Source organism: Melopsittacus undulatus (genome assembly GCF_012275295.1).
Source record: "Melopsittacus undulatus isolate bMelUnd1 chromosome 29 unlocalized genomic scaffold, bMelUnd1.mat.Z SUPER_29_unloc_1, whole genome shotgun sequence".
NCBI classification, from domain to species: Eukaryota; Metazoa; Chordata; class Aves; order Psittaciformes; family Psittaculidae; genus Melopsittacus; species Melopsittacus undulatus.
The window spans coordinates 269,318-289,497 of NW_022993941.1; the positions used below are offsets into that span (position 1 = coordinate 269,318).

General features: G+C 55.1%; 1 protein-coding gene and 2 long non-coding RNA genes across 3 annotated transcripts; 1 reads left to right on the plus strand and 2 right to left on the minus strand.

Moving 5' to 3' along the window:
• Positions 1 to 1,610, plus strand: LOC117438167 (uncharacterized). Its single transcript, XR_004550657.1, has 6 exons — positions 1 to 68; positions 138 to 172; positions 290 to 343; positions 984 to 1,022; positions 1,116 to 1,159; positions 1,472 to 1,610. It is a non-coding gene; the product is annotated as an uncharacterized lncRNA (long non-coding RNA).
• Positions 1,611 to 3,965: 2,355 nt separating this feature from the next.
• On the minus strand, positions 3,966 to 17,565 carry LOC117438153 (serine protease 33-like). The gene is made up of 10 exons (XM_034073616.1): positions 17,327 to 17,565; positions 16,915 to 16,932; positions 15,306 to 15,483; positions 14,488 to 14,599; positions 13,858 to 13,971; positions 13,101 to 13,292; positions 12,384 to 12,525; positions 9,881 to 10,041; positions 5,095 to 5,370; positions 3,966 to 3,983 (listed from the first exon to the last, which is right to left on the minus strand). Exons 1-10 carry the CDS (start codon positions 17,427 to 17,429, stop codon positions 3,966 to 3,968), a joined length of 1,314 nt encoding a protein of 437 aa, XP_033929507.1. The 5' UTR covers positions 17,430 to 17,565.
• A 519-nt stretch (positions 17,566 to 18,084) lies between these two features.
• Positions 18,085 to 19,775, minus strand: LOC117438162 (uncharacterized). Its single transcript, XR_004550653.1, has 2 exons — positions 19,478 to 19,775; positions 18,085 to 18,620 (listed from the first exon to the last, which is right to left on the minus strand). It is a non-coding gene; the product is annotated as an uncharacterized lncRNA (long non-coding RNA).
• Between the last annotated feature and the right edge of the window lie 405 nt (positions 19,776 to 20,180).

The window sequence follows — 20,180 nt, forward strand, 5'->3', positions numbered from 1 at the left end:
CGAGCCCCTCCCCCCTCCGAGGAGCGTGATGACGATTACACCAACGACCCCTACGTCACCGGCTACGTGTGAGTCACGTGACCCCCTCCCCCCTCCCCCCGTCACGTGACCCCCGCTGACCCCTCCCCCTCCCGCAGTGACGTCATCCCGGACGTGGAGAGCGACCACGCAGGTGGGTGGTGACCACGTGACCCAACCCCCGACCACGTGACCCCCATTGATGATCGAGGCCCCGCCCCCTTTGGAGCCCATTGGTCGCCATTGGTGTCACGTGACCGTTTCCCAACAGCGCCGCCACGTGACGACTACGAGAATGTCCCGGATGGAGCCAGGAGCCCCTTAGGTGAGACCCTATAGAGACCTATAGAGACCTATAGAGACCCATAGAGACCTATAGAGACCTATAGAGACACATAGAGACCTATAGAGACCTATAGAGACCTATAGAGACCTATAGAAACCTATAGAGACCTATAGAGACACATAGGGACCCATAGAGACCCATAGAGACACATAGAGACACATAGAGACACATAGAGACCCATAGAGACACATAGAGACCCCATAGAGACACATAGAGACCCATAGAGACCCCATAGATCCCCATAGAGACCCATAGAGACACATAGAGACCCATAGAGACCCCATAGAGACCCCATAGAGACCCCATAGAGACCCATAGAGACCCATAGAGACACATAGAGACACATAGAGACCCATAGAGACCCATAGAGACCCCATAGAGACCCCATAGAGACCCCATAGAGACCCCATAGAGACCCATAGAGACCCATAGAGACACATAGAGACCCATAGAGACCCATAGAGCCCCATAGAGACCCCATAGATCCCCATAGAGACCCCATAGAGCCCCATAGAGACCCATAGAGACCCATAGAGCCCCATAGAGACCCATAGAGCCCCATAGATCCCCATAGAGACCCATAGACCCCATAGGCCCCTATGTTCTCTCTGCCCCATAGGCAGCAGCCTCGAGTACATCAACCTCCACGTGGATGACGGTGAGTGACCCACGTGACCTCCCCCCCACGTGACCCCTCCCCCATCACGTGACCCCTCCCCCATCACGTGACCTCTCTGACCCCTCCCCCCAGCGAGCGACAACGACGACAATGGCGGCGACTACGAGAACTTCTAGGTCACGTGACCCCCTTGGCCCCTCCCCCTTCCCATAGCCCCTCCCCCTTCCCATAGCCCCTCCCCCTTCCCCATAGCCCCTCCCCCTTCCCCATAGCCCCTCCCCCTTCCCATAGCCCCTCCCCCTTCCCCATAGCCCCTCCCCCTTCCCCATAGCCCCTCCCCCTTCCCATAGCCCCTCCCCCTTCCCCATAGCCCCTCCCCCTTCCCATAGCCCCTCCCCTTCCCCATAGCCCCTCCCCCATAGCCCCTCCCCCTTAGCCCCGCCCCTTGCCCATAGCCCCGCCCCCCTCTGACCCCCATCTCCCCATAGGTCTCTGGAGCTGCCCCCCCATTGGACCCCCCTTATTTATTGTGACCCCCAAGTGAGCTGACGGCGCCTGAGAGACCCCATAGAGACCCATAGAGACCCATAGAGACCCATAGAGACCCATAGAGACACATAGAGACCCATAGAGACCCATAGGGACCCATAGAGACCCATAGGGACCCATAGGGACACATAGAGACCCATAGAGACCCATAGGGACCCATAGAGACACATAGAGACACATAGAGACACATAGAGACACATAGAGACACATAGAGACACATAGAGACACATAGAGACACATAGAGACCCATAGAGACAGAGACACATAGAGACACATAGAGACACATAGAGACACATAGAGATCTCCTGGACCCATAGATCCCCCCATAGGACCCACAGGGATCCATAGGTCCCTTGCTGGGACCCATAGATCCCCCCATAGGCCTGAGACTTGGGACCCACACATAGATCCCTCCCCTGCCCCACTGAATAAAGCTGTACCCCAAGTCAGGCGCTGGAGGGGGCACTTATGGGGCATTGATATGGGGTAGGGCTATGGGCGTTGCTATGGGGCAGGTTCTGTGCTATGGGGCAGGTTATGGGGCAGGTTCTATGCTATGGGGCAGGTTATGGGGCAGGTTCTGTGCTATGGGGCAGGTTATGGGGCAGGTTCTATGCTATGGGGCAGGTTATGGGGCAGGTTCAATGCTATGGGGCAGGTTATGGGGCAGGTTCTATGCTATGGGGCAGGTTATGGGGCAGGTTCTATGCTATTGGACAGGCTATTGGGCATTGCTATGGGGCAGCTTCTATGCTATGGGGCAGGTTCTAAGCTATAGGGCAGGCTCTGTGCTATGGGGCAGGTTCTATGCTATGGGGCAGGCTCTGTGCTATGGGGCAGTTTCTATGCTATGGGTCATTGCTATGGGGCAGGTTCTGTGCTATGGGGCAGGCTATGGGGCAGGTAATGGGGCAGGTTCTGTGCTATGGGGCAGGCTATGGGGCAGGTAATGGGGCAGGTTCTGTGCTATGGGGCAGGCTATGGGGCAGGTAATGGGGCAGGTTCTGTGCTATGGGGCAGGTTATGGGGCAGGTTCTAAGCTATAGGGCATTGCTATAGGGCAGAGCTATGGGGCAGGCTATGGGGCAGGTAATGGGGCAGGTTCTGTGCTATGGGGCAGGTAATGGGGCAGGTTCTGTGCTATGGGGCAGGCTATGGGGCAGGCTATGGGGCAGGTTCTGTGCTATGGGGCAGGCTATGGGGCAGGTAATGGGGCAGGTTCTGTGCTATGGGGCAGGTAATGGGGCAGGTTCTGTGCTATGGGGCAGGTTCTGTGCTATGGGTCATTGCTATGGGGCAGGTTCTGTGCTATGGGGCAGGCTATGGGGCAGGTAATGGGGCAGGTTCTGTGCTATGGGGCAGGTTCTGTGCTATGGGTCATTGCTATGGGGCAGGTTCTGTGCTATGGGGCAGGCTATGGGGCAGGCTATGGGGCAGGTTCTGTGCTATGGGGCAGGTAATGGGGCAGGTTCTAAGCTATAGGGCATTGCTATAGGGCAGAGCTATGGGGCAGGCTATGGGGCAGGTTCTAAGCTATAGGGCATTGCTATAGGGCAGAGCTATGGGGCAGGCTATGGGTCTATGGGGCAGGCTCTGTGTGTACCACGTGTCTCCTGAGGGGGGTGTTCCCCTCCCCTCGGCCCCGCCCCCTTCCCTCATCCAATCAGCGCCGGCCCCGCCCCCAGGCCCCGCCCCCACACACTCTGTTTCCTGATTGGCCGTTTATTTCCCGCCATTTCCGACACGTGACCGGGGGGGGGGGGCGGGGCCACACCGCCAGGGGGCGGGGCTCCCGTAGGGGTTGGAGGCCTCCCATTGGCTGCTGAGGGCTCCATTGATGCTTTAAGGTCCCATTGACACCTTTAATGTTGCCATTGCCCCTTTAAGGACCCCATTGATGCCCCCATTGCCCCTTTAAGGACCCCATTGATGCCCCCATTGCCCCTTTAAGGCCCCATTGATGCCCCCATTGACCCTTTATGGCCCCATTGACCCATTCAAGGCTCCCATTGACCCATAGATGCCCCCATTGACCCCTTTTAACCCCCCCATTAACCCCTTTAAAGACCCCATTGACCTCTTTAAGGACCCCATTGATGCCCCCCATTGATGGTTTAAGGCCTCCATTGCCCCTTTAACCCCCCCATTGACCCCTTTACCCCCCCATTGACCCATTCAAGGCCCCCATTGCCCCTTTAAGACCCCATTGATGCCCCCATTGCCCCCCTTTACCCCCCTCATTGACCCATTCAAGGCCCCCATTGCCCCCTTACCCCCCCCATTGCCCCTTTAAGACCCCATTGGTACCTCCATTGCCCCCCTTTACCCCTCCTATTGACTCATTCAAGGCCCCCATTGCCCCTTTAAGACCCCATTGATGCCCCCATTGACCCCTTTACCCCCCATTGACCCATTCAAGGCCCCATTGATGCTTTAAGGCCTCCATTGCCCCTTTAAAGACCCCATTGACCCCTTTAACCCCCTCATTGACCCATTGAAGGTCCCCATTGACCCCTTTAAGGACCCCATTGATGCCTCCCATTGACCCATTGATGATTTAAGGCCCCCATTGACCCCTGTACCTCCCCCATTGCCCCCTTTAAGGCCCCATTGATACCCCCATTGCCCCTTTAACCCCCCCATTGACCCATTGATGCCCCCCCATTGACCCATTCAACGCCCCCATTGCCCCTTTAAGACCCCATTGGATCCCATAGGACCCCATTGATGGTTTAAGACCCCATTGCCCCTTTAAGACCCCATTGGATCCCATAGGACCCCATTGATGGTTTAAGACCCCATTGCCCCTTTAAGACCCCATTGGATCCCATAGGACCCCATTGATGGTTTAAGACCCCATTGCCCCTTTAAGACCCCATTGGATCCCATAGGACCCCATTGATGGTTTAAGAGCCCATTGCCCCTTTAAGACCCCATTGGATCCCATAGGACCCCATTGATGGTTTAAGACCCCATTGCCCCTTTAAGACCCCATTGGATCCCATAGGACCCCATTGATGGTTTAAGACCCCATTGCCCCTTTAAGACCCCATTGGATCCCATAGGACCCCATTGATGGTTTAAGACCCCATTGCCCCTTTAAGACCCCATTGGATCCCATAGGACCCCATTGATGGTTTAAGACCCCATTGCCCCTTTAAGACCCCATTGGATCCCATAGGACCCCATTGATGGTTTAAGACCCCATTGCCCCTTTAAGACCCCATTGGATCCCATAGGACCCCATTGATGGTTTAAGACCCCATTGCCCCTTTAAGACCCCATTGGTTCCCATAGGACCCCATTGATGGTTTAAGACCCCATTGCCCCTTTAAGACCCCATTGGATCCCATAGGACCCCATTGATGGTTTAAGACCCCATTGCCCCTTTAAGACCCCATTGGATCCCATAGGACCCCATTGATGGTTTAAGACCCCATTGCCCCTTTAAGACCCCATTGGATCCCATAGGACCCCATTGATAGTTTAAGACCCCATTGCCCCTTTAAGACCCCATCACCCCCCATTGCCCCTTTAACCCCCTCCCCCCCCCTCCCCCCACCCCCACGACCCCCAGCGCCACCACGAGGACCACGCCCCCCCAGGCCCCGCCCCCCCAGGCCCCGCCCCCCGCGCCCCCATTGGCCGCGGCCGGCGGGGGGGGCGTGGCCACGAAGGTGACGCCCGGAGCACGTGACCGGATCCAGAGGGCGTAGGAGGTCACGCGGGTGTAGACCCCAGGGCGGTTGGGGACCGCGCACCCCTCCCCCCAGCTGACGATCCCGGCCAGGACCCAGCGACCCCCAGACAGGCAGACAAGGGGACCCCCAGAGTCACCCTATGGAGATATAGGGAGATATAGGGTGCTATGGGGCAGCTATGGGGCAGCTATGGGGCAGATATGGGGAGATATGGGGCAGCAATGGGTCACTATGGGGTGCTATGGGGCTGGGAGCTATGGGGCAGCAATGGGGAGATATGGGGCTGGGAGATAGGGGGTGCTATGGGGCAGAAAATGGGGAGATATGGGGCAGAAATGGGGCAGCAATGGGGAGATATGGGTCACTATGGGGTGCTATGGGGTTGGGAGCTATGGGGAGCTATGGGGTGCTATGGGTCTGAGAGATAGGGGGAGCTATGGGGCAGAAATGGGGTGCTATGGGGCTGGGAGATAGGGGGTGCTATGGGGCACCATTGGGATGCTATAGAGCAGGGACATAGGGGGCGCTATGGTGCCCCAGGTGACGATCCCGGCCAGGACCCAGCGGCCACCGGAGAGGCAGACGAGGGGACCCCCAGAGTCACCCTATGGGGAGATATAGGGGGAGATATAGGGGGGATATGGGGCAGATATGGGGCAGTTATGGGGAGATATGGGGCAGATATGGGGCAGCAATGGGGCAGATATGGGGCAGAAATGGGGAGATGTGGGGCAGAAATGGGTCACTATGGGGCAGAAATGGGGCTGGGAGCTATGGGGAGCTATGGGGCAGATATGGGGCAGCAATGGGGAGATATGGGGCAGATAGGGGGCTGGGAGCTGTGGGGCGAAGAGATATGGGGTGCTATGGCGCGCCAATGGAGTGCTATGGGGCAGCTATGGGTAGATATGGGTGCTATGGGGCGCTATGGGGCTAGGAGGTATGGGGAGCTATGGGGCAAAGAGATAAGGGTGCTATGGGGCAAAGAGATAAGGGCGCTAGGGGGCAGCAATGGGGCAGCTATGGGGCAGCAATGGGGTGCTATGGGGCTGGGAGCTATGGGGAGCTATGGTGCCCCAGCTGACGATCCCGGCCAGGACCCAGCGGCCACCGGACAGGCAGACCAGGGGACCCCCAGAGTCACCCTATGGGGAGATATAGGGGGTGATGTGGGGCAGCTATGGGGCAGATATGGGGAGATATGGGGAGATATGGAGCAGCTATGGGGCAGATATGGGGAGATATGGGGCAGCAATGGGTCACTATGGGGTGCTATGGGGCTGGGAGCTATGGGGCTGGGAGATAGGGGGCTGGGAGCTATGGGGAGATATGGGGCTGGGAGCTATGGGGCTGGGAGCTATGGGACTGGGAGCTATGGGGCAGGGAGCTATGGGGCTGGGAGCTATGGGGAGCTATGGTGCCCCAGGTGACGATCCCGGCCAGGACCCAGCGGCCACCGGACAGGCAGACCAGGGGACCCCCAGAGTCACCCTAGGGGAGATATATAGGGGGGAGATATAGGGGTGCTATGGGGCAGCTATGGGGGTGGGAGCTATGGGCTTGGAGCTATGGGGAGATATGGGGCTGGGAGCTATGGGGCAGAAATGGGGTGCTATGGGGCTGGGAGGTAGGGGGAGATAGGGGTGCTATGGGGCAGCTATGGGGTGGGAGATAGGGGGTGCTATGGGGCAAAGAGATAGGGGCGCTATGGGGCAGCTATAGGGTGATATGGGGCAGCTATGGGGAGATATGGGGCAGAAATGGGGCTGGGAGCTATGGAGAGATATGGGTGCTATGGGGAGCTATGGGGCTAGGAGCTATGGGGCTGGGAGATATGGGGCAGCAATGGGGCAGCTATGGGGAGATATGGGGCTGGGAGCTATGGGGCTGGGAGCTATGGGGCAGCAATGGGGTGCTATGGGGCTGGGAGCTATGGGAAACTATGGGGCAAAGAGATACAGGGCACTATGGGGCACCATTGGGATGCTATAGAGCACGGAGATAGGGGGCGCTATATGGCTCTCTCTATGGTCCTCTCTATGGTCTCTCTATGGTCTCTCTATGATCCTCTCTATGGTCCTCCATGGTCCTCTCTATGATCCTCTCTATGGTCCTCTCTATGGTCCTCTCTATGATCCTCTCTATGGTCCTCTCTATGGTCTCTCTATGGTCTCTCTATGGTCTCTATGATCTCTCTATAGTCTCTATGGTGTCTCTATGGTCTCTATGATCTCTTTATGGTTCTCTCTATTGCTCTCTCTATGGGGCTCCCTATGGCTCTCTCTATGGGTCAGTCTATGGGTCCATCTATGGGTCTCGCTATGGGTCTCTCTATGGTCTCTCTATAGCACCCTCTATTGCTCTCTCTATGGGTCCATCTATGGGTCTCTCTATGGGTCTCTCTATGGGTCCCTCTATGGGTCTCTCTATGGGTCAGTCTATGGGTCAGTCTATGGCTCTCTCTATGGGTCAGTCTATGTGTCCATCTATGGGTCAGTCTATGGGTCTCTCTATGGGTCAGTCTATGGTTCTCCCTATGGGTCCATCTATGGGTCCCTCTATGGGTCAGTCTATGGGTCTCTCTATGGGTCAGTCTATGGGTCCATCTATGGGGCAGTCTATGGGTCTCTCTATGGGTCAGTCTATGGTTCTCCCTATGGGTCCATCTATGGGTCCCTCTATGGGTCAGTCTATGGTTCTCCCTATGGGTCCATCTATGGGTCCCTCTATGGGTCAGTCTATGGGTCAGTCTATGGGTCCCTCTATGGGTCAGTCTATGGGTCTCTCTATGGGTCAGTCTATGGCTCTCTCTATGGGTCCATCTATGGGTCCCTCTATGGGTCAGTCTATGGGTCAGTCTATGGGTCAGTCTATGGTCCCTCTATGGGTCCCTCTATGGGTCAGTCTATGGGTCAGTCTATGGTCCCTCTATGGGTCAGTCTATGGGTCCCTCTATGGGTCAGTCTATGGGTCCCTCTATGGGTCAGTCTATGGGTCAGTCTATGGGTCCCTCTATGGGTCCCTCTATGGGTCAGTCTATGGGTCAGTCTATGGCTCTCTCTATGGGTCCATCTATGGGTCCCTCTATGGGTCAGTCTATGGGTCAGTCTATGGTCCCTCTATGGGTCAGTCTATGGGTCCCTCTATGGGTCAGTCTATGGGTCAGTCTATGGGTCCCTCTATGGGTCAGTCTATGGGTCAGTCTATGGGTCTCTCTATGGGTCAGTCTATGGGTCCATCTATGGGTCAGTCTATGGGTCAGTCTATGGTCCCTCTATGGGTCAGTCTATGGGTCAGTCTATGGGTCTCTCTATGGGTCAGTCTATGGTTCTCCCTATGGGTCCATCTATGGGTCCCTCTATGGGTCAGTCTATGGGTCAGTCTATGGGTCAGTCTATGGGTCCCTCTATGGGTCAGTCTATGGGTCAGTCTATGGTCCCTCTATGGGTCAGTATATGGTCCCTCTATGGGTCAGTCTATGGGTCAGTCTATGGGTCCCTCTATGGGTCAGTCTATGGGTCAGTCTATGGGTCCCTCTATGGGTCAGTCTATGGGTCCCTCTATGGGTCAGTCTATGGGTCAGTCTATGGTCCCTCTATGGGTCAGTCTATGGTCCCTCTATGGGTCAGTCTATGGGTCAGTCTATGGGTCAGTCTATGGGTCTCTCTATGGGTCAGTCTATGGGTCAGTCTATGGTCCCTCTATGGGTCAGTCTATGGTCCCTCTATGGGTCAGTCTATGGGTCAGTCTATGGGTCCCTCTATGGGTCAGTCTATGGGTCTCTCTATGGGTCAGTCTATGGGTCCCTCTATGGGTCAGTCTATGGGTCAGTCTATGGGTCTCTCTATGGGTCAGTCTATGGGTCCCTCTATGGGTCAGTCTATGGGTCAGTCTATGGGTCCCTCTATGGGTCCCTCTATGGGTCAGTCTATGGGTCAGTCTATGGGTCAGTCTATGGGTCAGTCTATGGGTCCCTCTATGGGTCAGTCTATGGGTCAGTCTATGGGTCAGTCTATGGGTCTCTCTATGGGTCAGTCTATGGGTCAGTCTATGGGTCCCTCTATGGGTCAGTCTATGGTCCCTCTATGGGTCAGTCTATGGTTCCTCTATGGGTCAGTCTATGGGTCAGTCTATGGGTCCCTCTATGGGTCAGTCTATGGGTCAGTCTATGGGTCCCTCTATGGGTCAGTCTATGGGTCCCTCTATGGGTCAGTCTATGGGTCAGTCTATGGCTCTCTCTATGGGTCCCTCTATGGGTCAGTCTATGGGTCCCTCTATGGGTCAGTCTATGGGTCCCTCTATGGGTCAGTCTATGGGTCAGTCTATGGGTCAGTCTATGGGTCCCTCTATGGGTCAGTCTATGGGTCAGTCTATGGGTCAGTCTATGGGTCAGTCTATGGGTCCCTCTATGGGTCAGTCTATGGGTCAGTCTATGGTCCCTCTATGGGTCAGTCTATGGGTCAGTCTATGGGTCCCTCTATGGGTCAGTCTATGGGTCAGTCTATGGGTCAGTCTATGGGTCAGTCTATGGGTCCCTCTATGGGTCAGTCTATGGGTCAGTCTATGGGTCCCTCTATGGGTCAGTCTATGGGTCCCTCTATGGGTCAGTCTATGGGTCCCTCTATGGGTCCCTCTATGGGTCAGTACCTTGCACGTGTCCCGTCGCCCCTCGGGGTACCCAGCACAGATCATGTCCTCCTGTATGTGCCTTGGGGGCAGCGCCTGCCCCATATCGATACCATAGAGACGCCTGCAGGTGCTGAGCGCCAGCACCGGCACCTCCAGCTCCTGCAGCCGCCGGGGGGACTCTATGGGGGGCAATGGGGGCAATGGGATCAATGGGGATCAATGGGGATCAATGGGGATCAATGGGGGGCAATGGGGATCAATGGGGGTCCATGGGGATCAATGAGAGTCAATGGGGATCAATGGGTATCAATGGGGGGCAATGGGGATCAATGGGGGGCAATGGGGATCAATGGGGGACAATGGGGGTCAGTGGGGATCCATGGGGGCAATGGGGGTCCCATTGGGTTATATTGGGTTCTGTGACCCCTATTGAGCTTGGGTGCCCCCCCATTGACCATTGATCCCCATTGACCCCCATTCATTCCCATTGATCCCCATTGATCCCCATTGATCCCCATTGACCCCATTGACCCCCATTCATTCCCATTGATCCCCCATTGACCACATTGGTCCCCATTGACCCCCATTCATTCCCTTTCATCCCCCATTCATTCCCATAGATCCCCATTGATCCCCTTTGATCCCATTGATCCCCATTGATCCCCATTGATACCCATTGACTTCCATTGATGCCCATTGACTCCCATTAATGCCCATTGACTGCCATTGACTCCCATTGATCCCCATTGACTTCCATTGATGCCCATTGATACCCATTGACTCCCATTGATCCCCATTGACTTCCATTGATGCCCATTGATACCCATTGACTCCCATTGATCCCCATTGACTTCCATTGATGCCCATTGATACCCATTGACTCCCATTGATCCCCATTGACTTCCATTGATGCCCATTGATACCCATTGACTCCCATTGATCCCCATTGACTCCCATTGATGCCCATTGACTGCCATTGACTTCCATTGATACCCACTGACTCCCATTGATGCCCATTGACTGCCATTGACTTCCATTGATACCCACTGACTCCCATTGATGCCCATTGACTGCCATTGACTCCCATTGTTCCCCATTGACTTCCATTGATGCCCATTGACTGCCATTGACTCCCATTGATCCCCATTGACTTCCATTGATGCCCATTGATACCCATTGACCCCCATTCACCCCCATTGATCCCCATTGATCCCCATGGATCCCAATTGATCCCATTGACCCCTATTAATACCTATTGATCCCCATTGATCCCATTACCCCCTTACCTCCATCCCCGCTCTCCCCCCAGCCCGTAGTGACGCAGCGGGTGCCGGGGGGGGGGAAGGGGTGCCCGGGGGGGGGCAGGCAGACAGGCAGCACACGGGGGGTGAGGGGCACCCATTGACCCCCATTGATACCCATTGATCCCCATCGACCCCCATTGATTCCCATTGACACCCATTGATCCCCATTGACTTCCATTGATCCCCATTGACTTCCATTGATGCCCATTGACTCCCATTGATCCCCATTGACTGCCATTGATGCCCATTGACTCCCATTGATCCCCATTGACTGCCATTGACTCCCATTGATGCCCATTGACTGCCATTGACTCCCATTGATCCCCATTGACCCCATTGACCCCCATTGACCACCATTGATCCCCATTGACTCCCATTGATCCCCATTGACCCCCATTGATCCCCATTGATGTCCATTGACCTCTATTGATTCCCATTGACTGCCATTGATCCCATTGACCCTCATTCATCCCCATTGACCCCTATTGATCCCAATTGATCCCATTGACCCCTATTAATACCTATTGATCCCCATTGATCCCATTACCCCCTTACCTCCATCCCCGCTCTCCCCCCAGCCCGTAGTGACGCAGCGGGTGCCGGGGGGGGGGAAGGGGTGCCCGGGGGGGGGCAGGCAGACAGGCAGCACACGGGGGGGAGGGGCACCCATTGATCCCCATTGATACCCATTGATACCCATTGATACCCATTGATGCCCATTGATACCCATTGATTCCCATTGACTCCCATTGATCCCCATTGACTTCCATTGATGCCCATTGATACCCATTGACTCCCATTGATCCCCATTGACTTCCATTGATGCCCATTGATACCCATTGACTCCCATTGATCCCCATTGACTCCCATTGATCCCCATTGACTGCCATTGATGCCCATTGACTCCCATTGATCCCCATTGACTGCCATTGACTCCCATTGATGCCCATTGACTGCCATTGACTCCCATTGATCCCCATTGACCCCCATTGATCCCCATTGACCCCATTGACCACCATTGATCCCCATTGACTCCCATTGATCCCCATTGACCCCCATTGATCCCCATTGATGTCCATTGACCTCTATTGATTCCCATTGACTGCCATTGATCCCATTGACCCTCATTCATCCCCATTGACCCCTATTGATCCCAATTGATCCCATTGACCCCTATTAATACCTATTGATCCCCATTGATCCCATTACCCCCTTACCTCCATCCCCGCTCTCCCCCCAGCCCGTGGTGACGCAGCGGGTGCCGGGGGGGGGGAAGGGGTGCCCGGGGGGGGGCAGGCAGACAGGCAGCACACGGGGGGTCAGGGGCACCCATTGATCCCCATTGATACCCATTGATACCCATTGATGCCCATTGATACCCATTGATTCCCATTGACTCCCATTGATCCCCATTGACTTCCATTGATGCCCATTGACTTCCATTGACTCCCATTGATCCCCATTGACTCCCATTGATCCCCATTGACTTCCATTGATGCCCATTGATACCCATTGACTCCCATTGATCCCCATTGACTTCCATTGATGCCCATTGATACCCATTGACTCCCATTGATCCCCATTGACTCCCATTGATGCCCATTGACTGCCATTGACTTCCATTGATACCCACTGACTCCCATTGATGCCCATTGACTGCCATTGACTTCCATTGATACCCATTGACTTCCATTGATGCCCATTGACTCCCATTGATGCCCATTGACTGCCATTGACTCCCATTGTTCCCCATTGACTTCCATTGATGCCCATTGACTGCCATTGACTCCCATTGATCCCCATTGACTTCCATTGATGCCCATTGATACCCATTGACCCCCATTCACCCCCATTGATCCCCATTGATCCCCATGGATCCCAATTGATCCCATTGACCCCTATTAATACCTATTGATCCCCATTGATCCCATTACCCCCTTACCTCCATCCCCGCTCTCCCCCCAGCCCGTAGTGACGCAGCGGGTGCCGGGGGGGGGGAAGGGGTGCCCGGGGGGGGGCAGGCAGACAGGCAGCACACGGGGGGTGAGGGGCACTGGCCTCGCCAGCCTGGCCAGGGCAATGTCACCGCTCGTGGCCTCTCCACGGTAACCAGGATGTGCCATAACCTGAGCCACGGGCACCACCAGGCCCCGGTGGGGGGGGGGCAGCCATGGGGAGCCCAACAGCACCGAGTACAGGCGGGGGTCGCGGCTCCTGCAGGGCAATGGAGAGACAATAAGGTTAATGGGAGACAATGGGAGTCAATGGGACACAATGGGAATGAATGGGAGTCAATGGAGTCAATGGGAGTGAATGGGAGTCAATGGAGTCAATGGGAGTGAATGGGAGTGAATGGGTGTCAATGGGGTCAGTGGAGGTCAATAGGAGTGAATGGAAGTCAGTGGCACTCAATGAAGTCAATGGGAGTCAATGGGGTCAATGGGTGTCAATAGGAGTCAATGGCACTCAATGAAGTCAATGGGAATCAATGGCGCTCAATGGAGGTCAATGGGAGTGAATAGGAGTGAATGGGGTCAATGAGGGTGAATGGGGCCCATGGGTCTCTATGTGTCTCTATGGGTCTCTATGGGTCTCTATGGGGTCTCTATGGGTCTCTATGGGTTCCTATGTGTCTCTATGGGTCTCTATGGGTCTCTATGGGTCCCTATGGGTCTCTATGGGTGCCATAACCTGAGCCACTGGCACCACCAGGCCCTGGTGGGGGGGGGGCAGCCATGGGGAGCCCAACAGCACCGAGTACAGGCGGGGGTCGCGGCTCCTGCAGGGTAATGGGAGACAATAAGGTTAATGGGAGACAATGGGAGTCAATGGGACACAATGGGAATGAATGGGAGTCAATGGAGTCAATGGGAGTGAATGGGAGTCAATGGAGTGAATGGGAGTGAATGGGAGTCAATGGAGTCAATGGGAGTGAATGGGAGTGAATGGGTGTCAATGGGGTCAGTGGAGGTCAATAGGAGTGAATGGAAGTCAGTGGCACTCAATGAAGTCAATGGGAGTCAATGGGGTCAATGGGTGTCAATAGGAGTCAATGGCACTCAATGAAGTCAATGGGAATCAATGGCGCTCAATGGAGGTCAATGGGAGTGAATGGGAGTGAATGGGGTCAATGGAGGTGAATGGGGCCTATGTGTCTCTATGGGTCTATATGGGTCTCTATGTGTCTCTATGGGTCTCTATGGGGTCTCTATGTGTCTCTATGGGTCTCTATGTGTCTCTATGGGTCTCTATGGGGTCTCTATGGGTCTCTATGGGTTCCTATGTGTCTCTATGGGTCTCTATGGGTCTCTATGGGTCCCTATGGGTCTCTATGGGTGCCATGACCTGAGCCACTGGCACCACCAGGCCCCGGTGGGGGGGGGGCAGCCATGGGGAGCCCAACAGCACCGAGTACAGGCGGGGGTCGCGGCTCCTGCAGGGTAATGGGAGACAATGGGGTTAATGGGGGTTAATGGGAGTCAATGGGTGTCAGTGGGGTCAATGGGAATGAATGGGAGTCAATGGAGTCAATGGCGCTCAATGGAGGTCAATGGGCGTCAATGGTGGTCAATGGGAATCAATGGAACTCAATGGAGGTCAATGGGAATCAATGGTGCTCAATGGAGTCAATGGGATTGAATAGGAGTGAATGGGGTCAATGGGGGTGAAAGGGGCTCTATGGGTCCCTATGGGTCTCTATGTGTCTCTATGGGTCTCTATGGGGTATCTATGGGTCTCTATGTGTCTCTATGGGGTCTCTATGGTTCCCTATGCGTCTCTATGGGTCTCTATGTCTCTCTATGTGTCTCTATGGGTCTCTATGGGGTATCTATAGGTCTCTTTGGGTCCCTATGGTTCTCTATGGGGTCTCTATGGGGTCTCTATAGGTCCCTATGTGTCTCTATGGGGTCTCTATGGGGTATCTATGGGTCCCTATAGGTCTCTATGTGTCTCTATGGGGTCTCTATGGTTCCCTATGCGTCTCTATGGGTCTCTATGTCTCTCTATGTGTCTCTATGGGTCTCTATGGGTATCTATAGGTCTCTATAGGTCCCTATGTGTCTCTATAGGTCTCTATGTGTCTCTGTGGGTCCCTATAGGTCTCTATATGTCTCTATACGTCCCTATATGTCACTCACTCCTGGAAGCAATGCGCAGCCGTCAGGACCCACTCGGGGGTCACGAGGGAGGCGCCGCACACGTGACCCCCCCGACGTAGCAACGCCCCCGTCCAAGGCCACGCCCCCGGCGCTGCGTCCTCCCCGCCCACGTTACGTACGCCCGAGCCGCCAGGGGGCGCTATGGGGCGGCCGCAGCCTATGGATAGAGGGGATATATAGGGGGTATATAGGGATATATAGGGGATATAGGGGGTATATGGGGGGATATAGGGGGATATAGGGGGATATAGGGGGTATATAGGGGGATATAGGGGGTATATGGGGGGATATAGGGGGATATAGGGGGTATATGGGGGGATATAGGGGGATATAGGGGGTATATAGGGGGATATAGGGGGATATAGGGGGTATATGGGGGGATATAGGGGGATATAGGGGGTATATAGGGGGATATAGGGGGGATATAGGGGGATATAGGGGGATATAGGGGGATATAGGGGGTATATGGGGGGATATAGGGGGATATAGGGGGATATAGGGGGATATAGGGGGATATAGGGGGGTATAGGGGGATATAGGGGGATATAGGGGGATATAGGGGGGATATAGGGGGATATAGGGGGTATATGGGGGGATATAGGGGGATATAGGGGGTATATGGGGGGATATAGGGGGATATAGGGGGTATATAGGGGGATATAGGGGGATATAGGGGGTATATGGGGGGATATAGGGGGATATAGGGGGTATATAGGGGGATATAGGGGGATATAGGGGGTATATAGGGGGGATATAGGGGGTATATAGGGGGATATAGGGGGATATAGGGGGATATAGGGGGATATAGGGGGGATATAGGGGGATATAGGGGGATATAGGGGGATATAGGGGCGATATAGGGGATATAGGGGGATATAGGGGGATATAGGGGGATATAGGGGATATAGGGGGATATAGGGGGATATAGGGGGATATAGGGGGATATAGGGGGATATAGGGGGATATAGGGGGTATATAGGGGGATATAGGGGGATATAGGGGGATATAGGGGGATATAGGGGGTATATAGGGGGGATATAGGGGGTATATAGGGGGATATAGGGGGATATAGGGGGATATAGGGGGTATATAGGGGGATATAGGGGGATATAGGGGATATAGGGGGATATAGGGGATATAGGGGGATATATGGGGGATATAGGGGTATATATAGGGGTATATAAGTTGATATGGGGATATATAGAGATATATAGGGATATACAGGGGTATATAGAGATATAGGGATACATAAGGATACATAGGGTTATATAGGGATATATATGAGTATATAGGGATACATAGGGATATATAGGGATGTATAGGGATATGTAAGGGAATATAGGGATAGATAGGGATATACAGGGATATATGGGGTATATAGGGTTATATTGGGATATATAGGGATATATAGGGGTATATAGGGATATATAGGGATGTATAGGGATATATATGAGGATAGCGGAATACATAAGGATATATAGGTATATAGGAATACATAGATATATATAGGGATACATAGGGATATAGGAATGGGATATAGGATATGGAATATTATGGGATATGAGATATGGGGGGGGGGGGTCCTCACCTAGCTGCTCGAAGTTCACTGTGGGGGGGGGAACAAATGGGGTGTCACTTGACCCATAGCCCCCCATAGAACCCCATAGACCCCATAGACCCCATAGACCCCCATATTCCCCCATAGACCCCCCATAAACCCCATTACCCCCCATAGACCCCATTACCCCCCATAGACCCCATAGACCCCATAGACCCCATATCCCCCATAGACCCCATAGCCCCCATAGACCCCATAGACCCCATAGACCCCCATAGACCCCCCATAAACCCCATTACCCCCCATAGACCCCATAGCCCCCATAGACCCCATAGACCCCATAGACCCCATAGACCCCCCATAAACCCCATTACCCCCCATAGACCCCATAGACCCCATAGCCCCCATAGACCCCATAGCCCCCATAGCCCCCATCTCTCACCAGTGTCCCCCTCTCTATGGGTCTGGTCACATCCATGGGTCCCATATGGGGCCAGGAGCAGGAGCAGCATCAATGGGAGGTGGGGGGCGCTGGGGGGCGCCATGTCCTCGGCCCTGCCCCACAAGTGGCTCCTGCCCCACAAGTGGCTCCTGCCCCACAAGTGGCCCCTGCCCCACAAGTGCCGGCTCTGACCCCGGCTCCGGCCCCACGGCGCTTGTGGGGCGGGGCGGGAGCGGCCGGACGGGTTCTCCCACGCGCTGTGGGGCGGGATGTGGGGCACGAGGGGGGGTGTGGGGCGGGGGTGGGGCTGGGTTATGGGGCTGGGTTATGGGGCTGGTTATGGGGCAGGTTATGGGGCTGGTTATGGGGCTGGGTATGGGGCTGGGTATGAGGCTGGTTATGGGGCTGGTTGTGGGGCTCGTTATGGGGCTGGTAATGGGGCTGGGTATGGGGCAGGTTATGGGGCTACTTATGGGGCAGGTTATGGGGCTGGTTATGGGGCCGGTTATGGGGCTGGTTATGGGGCAGGTATGGGGCAGGTTATGGGGCTGGTTATGGGGCAGGTATGGGGCAGGTTATGGGGCTGGTTATGGGGCAGGTATGGGGCAGGTTATGGGGCTGGTTATGGGGCAGGTATGGGGCAGGTTATGGGGCTGGTTATGGGGCAGGTATGGGGCAGGTTATGGGGCTGGTTATGGGGCAGGCAATGGGGTGTGGGGAGATGTGGGGCAGGGGGAACACAGGAGCCAGAGGCAGCATTTGGGGTGTCCAAACAGGTTTATTGGGGGCTGTGGTGCTTGTGCCCCATAGATGTGGGTCTGGGCCCCATAGATGTGGGTCAGGAGTCTCCGCTGTGGGTCACTGACCCCGTTATGTGGGTCAGAGGTGCAGAGATGTGGGTCTGGGCCCCACATATGTGGGTCAGGATCCTCCATGTTGAGTCCAGGACCCCTATTCTGAGTCTGGGACAGGCAGATGTGGGTCTGCGCCCCATAGATGTGGGTCAGGATCCTCCACTGGGGGTCAATGGCCCCTTTATGTGGGTCTGCGCCCCATAGATGTGGGTCGGGATCCTCCATTGGGGGTCAATGAATGAGCCCCTATGTGGGCCTGGGCCCCATAGATGTGGGTCTGTGCCCCATAGATGTGGGTCTGTGCCCCATAGATGTGGGTCTGTGCCCCATAGATGGGGGTCAGGACAGCACATGGGCCACAGGCACCTTAGTGGGGCGCCCCCCCCGCGGCACCACGAGGTCATCGGGGTCCTCGAGGTCCTCGTCGTCGGGGTCCAGACCTATGGGGAGACATATGGGGGGGTCTATGGGGCTCTATGGGGCTCTGTGGGGTCTCTATGGGGCTCTATAGGGTCTCTATGGGTCTCTATAGGGTCTCTATGGGGCTCTATAGGGCTCTATGGGGTCCCTATAGGGTCTCTATGGGGTCCCTATGGGGTCTCTATGGGTCCCTATGTGTCTCTATGGGGCTCTATGGTTCTCTATGGGTCCCTATGGGGTCTCTATGGGCTCTCTATAGGGTCTCTATGTGTCTCTATGGGTCTCTATAGGGTCTCTATGTGTCTCTATGTGTCTTTATGGGTCCCTCTGGGTCTCTATGGGGTCTCTATGGGTATCTATGGGGTCCCTATGGGGTCTCTGTGGGTCCTATGTGGTCTCTATGGGGTCCCTATGTGTCTCTACGGGTCCCCTATGGGTCTCTATGGGGTCTCTATGGGTCCCTATGGGTCTCTATGTATCTCTATGGGTCCCTATGGGCTCTCTATGGGATCTCTATGGGTCCCTATAGGTCTCTATGTGTCCCTATGGGTCCCTATGGGTCTCTATAGGTCTCTATGGGTCTCTATAGGTCTCTATGGGTCCCTATGGGGTCCCTATGGGTCTCTATTTGTCTCTATGGGGTCTCTATGGGTCCCTATGGATCTCTATGGGTCCCTATGTGTCTCTATGGGTCCCTATGTGTCTCTGTGGGGTCCCTATGGGGTCTCTATGGGGTCTGTATGGGTCCCTATGTGTCTCTGTGGGGTCCCTATGGGTCTCTATGGGTCCCTATGGGTCCCTATGGGTCTCTATAGGGTCCCTATGGGTCTCTATGGGGTTTCAATGGGGTCTCTATGGGTGCCCCCACGCGCCTCACCCCGCGCCAGCAGCCGCGCGCGCCGGCGGTCACGTGGGAAGCAGGAGGCGGAGCCCAGGAAGGCCCCGCCCCCCAGCGCGGCCACGAAGGGGCAGAGCAGCAGCGCGAGCCCCAGCGCGCGCGCGGCCGCCAGCGAGGAGGGGGCGGGGCCGGAGGAGGAGCGCAGCCAATCACTGAGCTGGGAGGGGCGGAGGGGGCGGGGTCAGGGAGAGGGTCATTCATGGGCATTGGTGCCCATTGATAACATTGGTGCCCATTGATTCCCATTGATGCCCATTGATTCCCATTGATGCCCATTGACTCCTATTGATCCCATTGATCCCATTGATGCCCATTGACTCCCATTGATCCCATTGATTCCCATTGATGCCCATTGACTCCCATTGATCCCATTGATTCCCATTGATGCCCATTGACTCCCATTGATGCCCATTGACTCCCATTGATCCCATTGACTCCCATTGATCCCATTGATTCCCATTGATGCCCATTGACTCCCATTGATCCCATTGATTCCCATTGATGCCCATTGACTCCCATTGATGCCCATTGACTCCCATTGATCCCATTGACTCCCATTGATCCCATTGATTCCCATTGATGCCCATTGGTGCCCATTGATAACATTGAGTCCCATTGATGCCCATTGATGCCATTGATGCCCATTGATTCCCACTGACTGCCATTGATGCCCATTGATGCC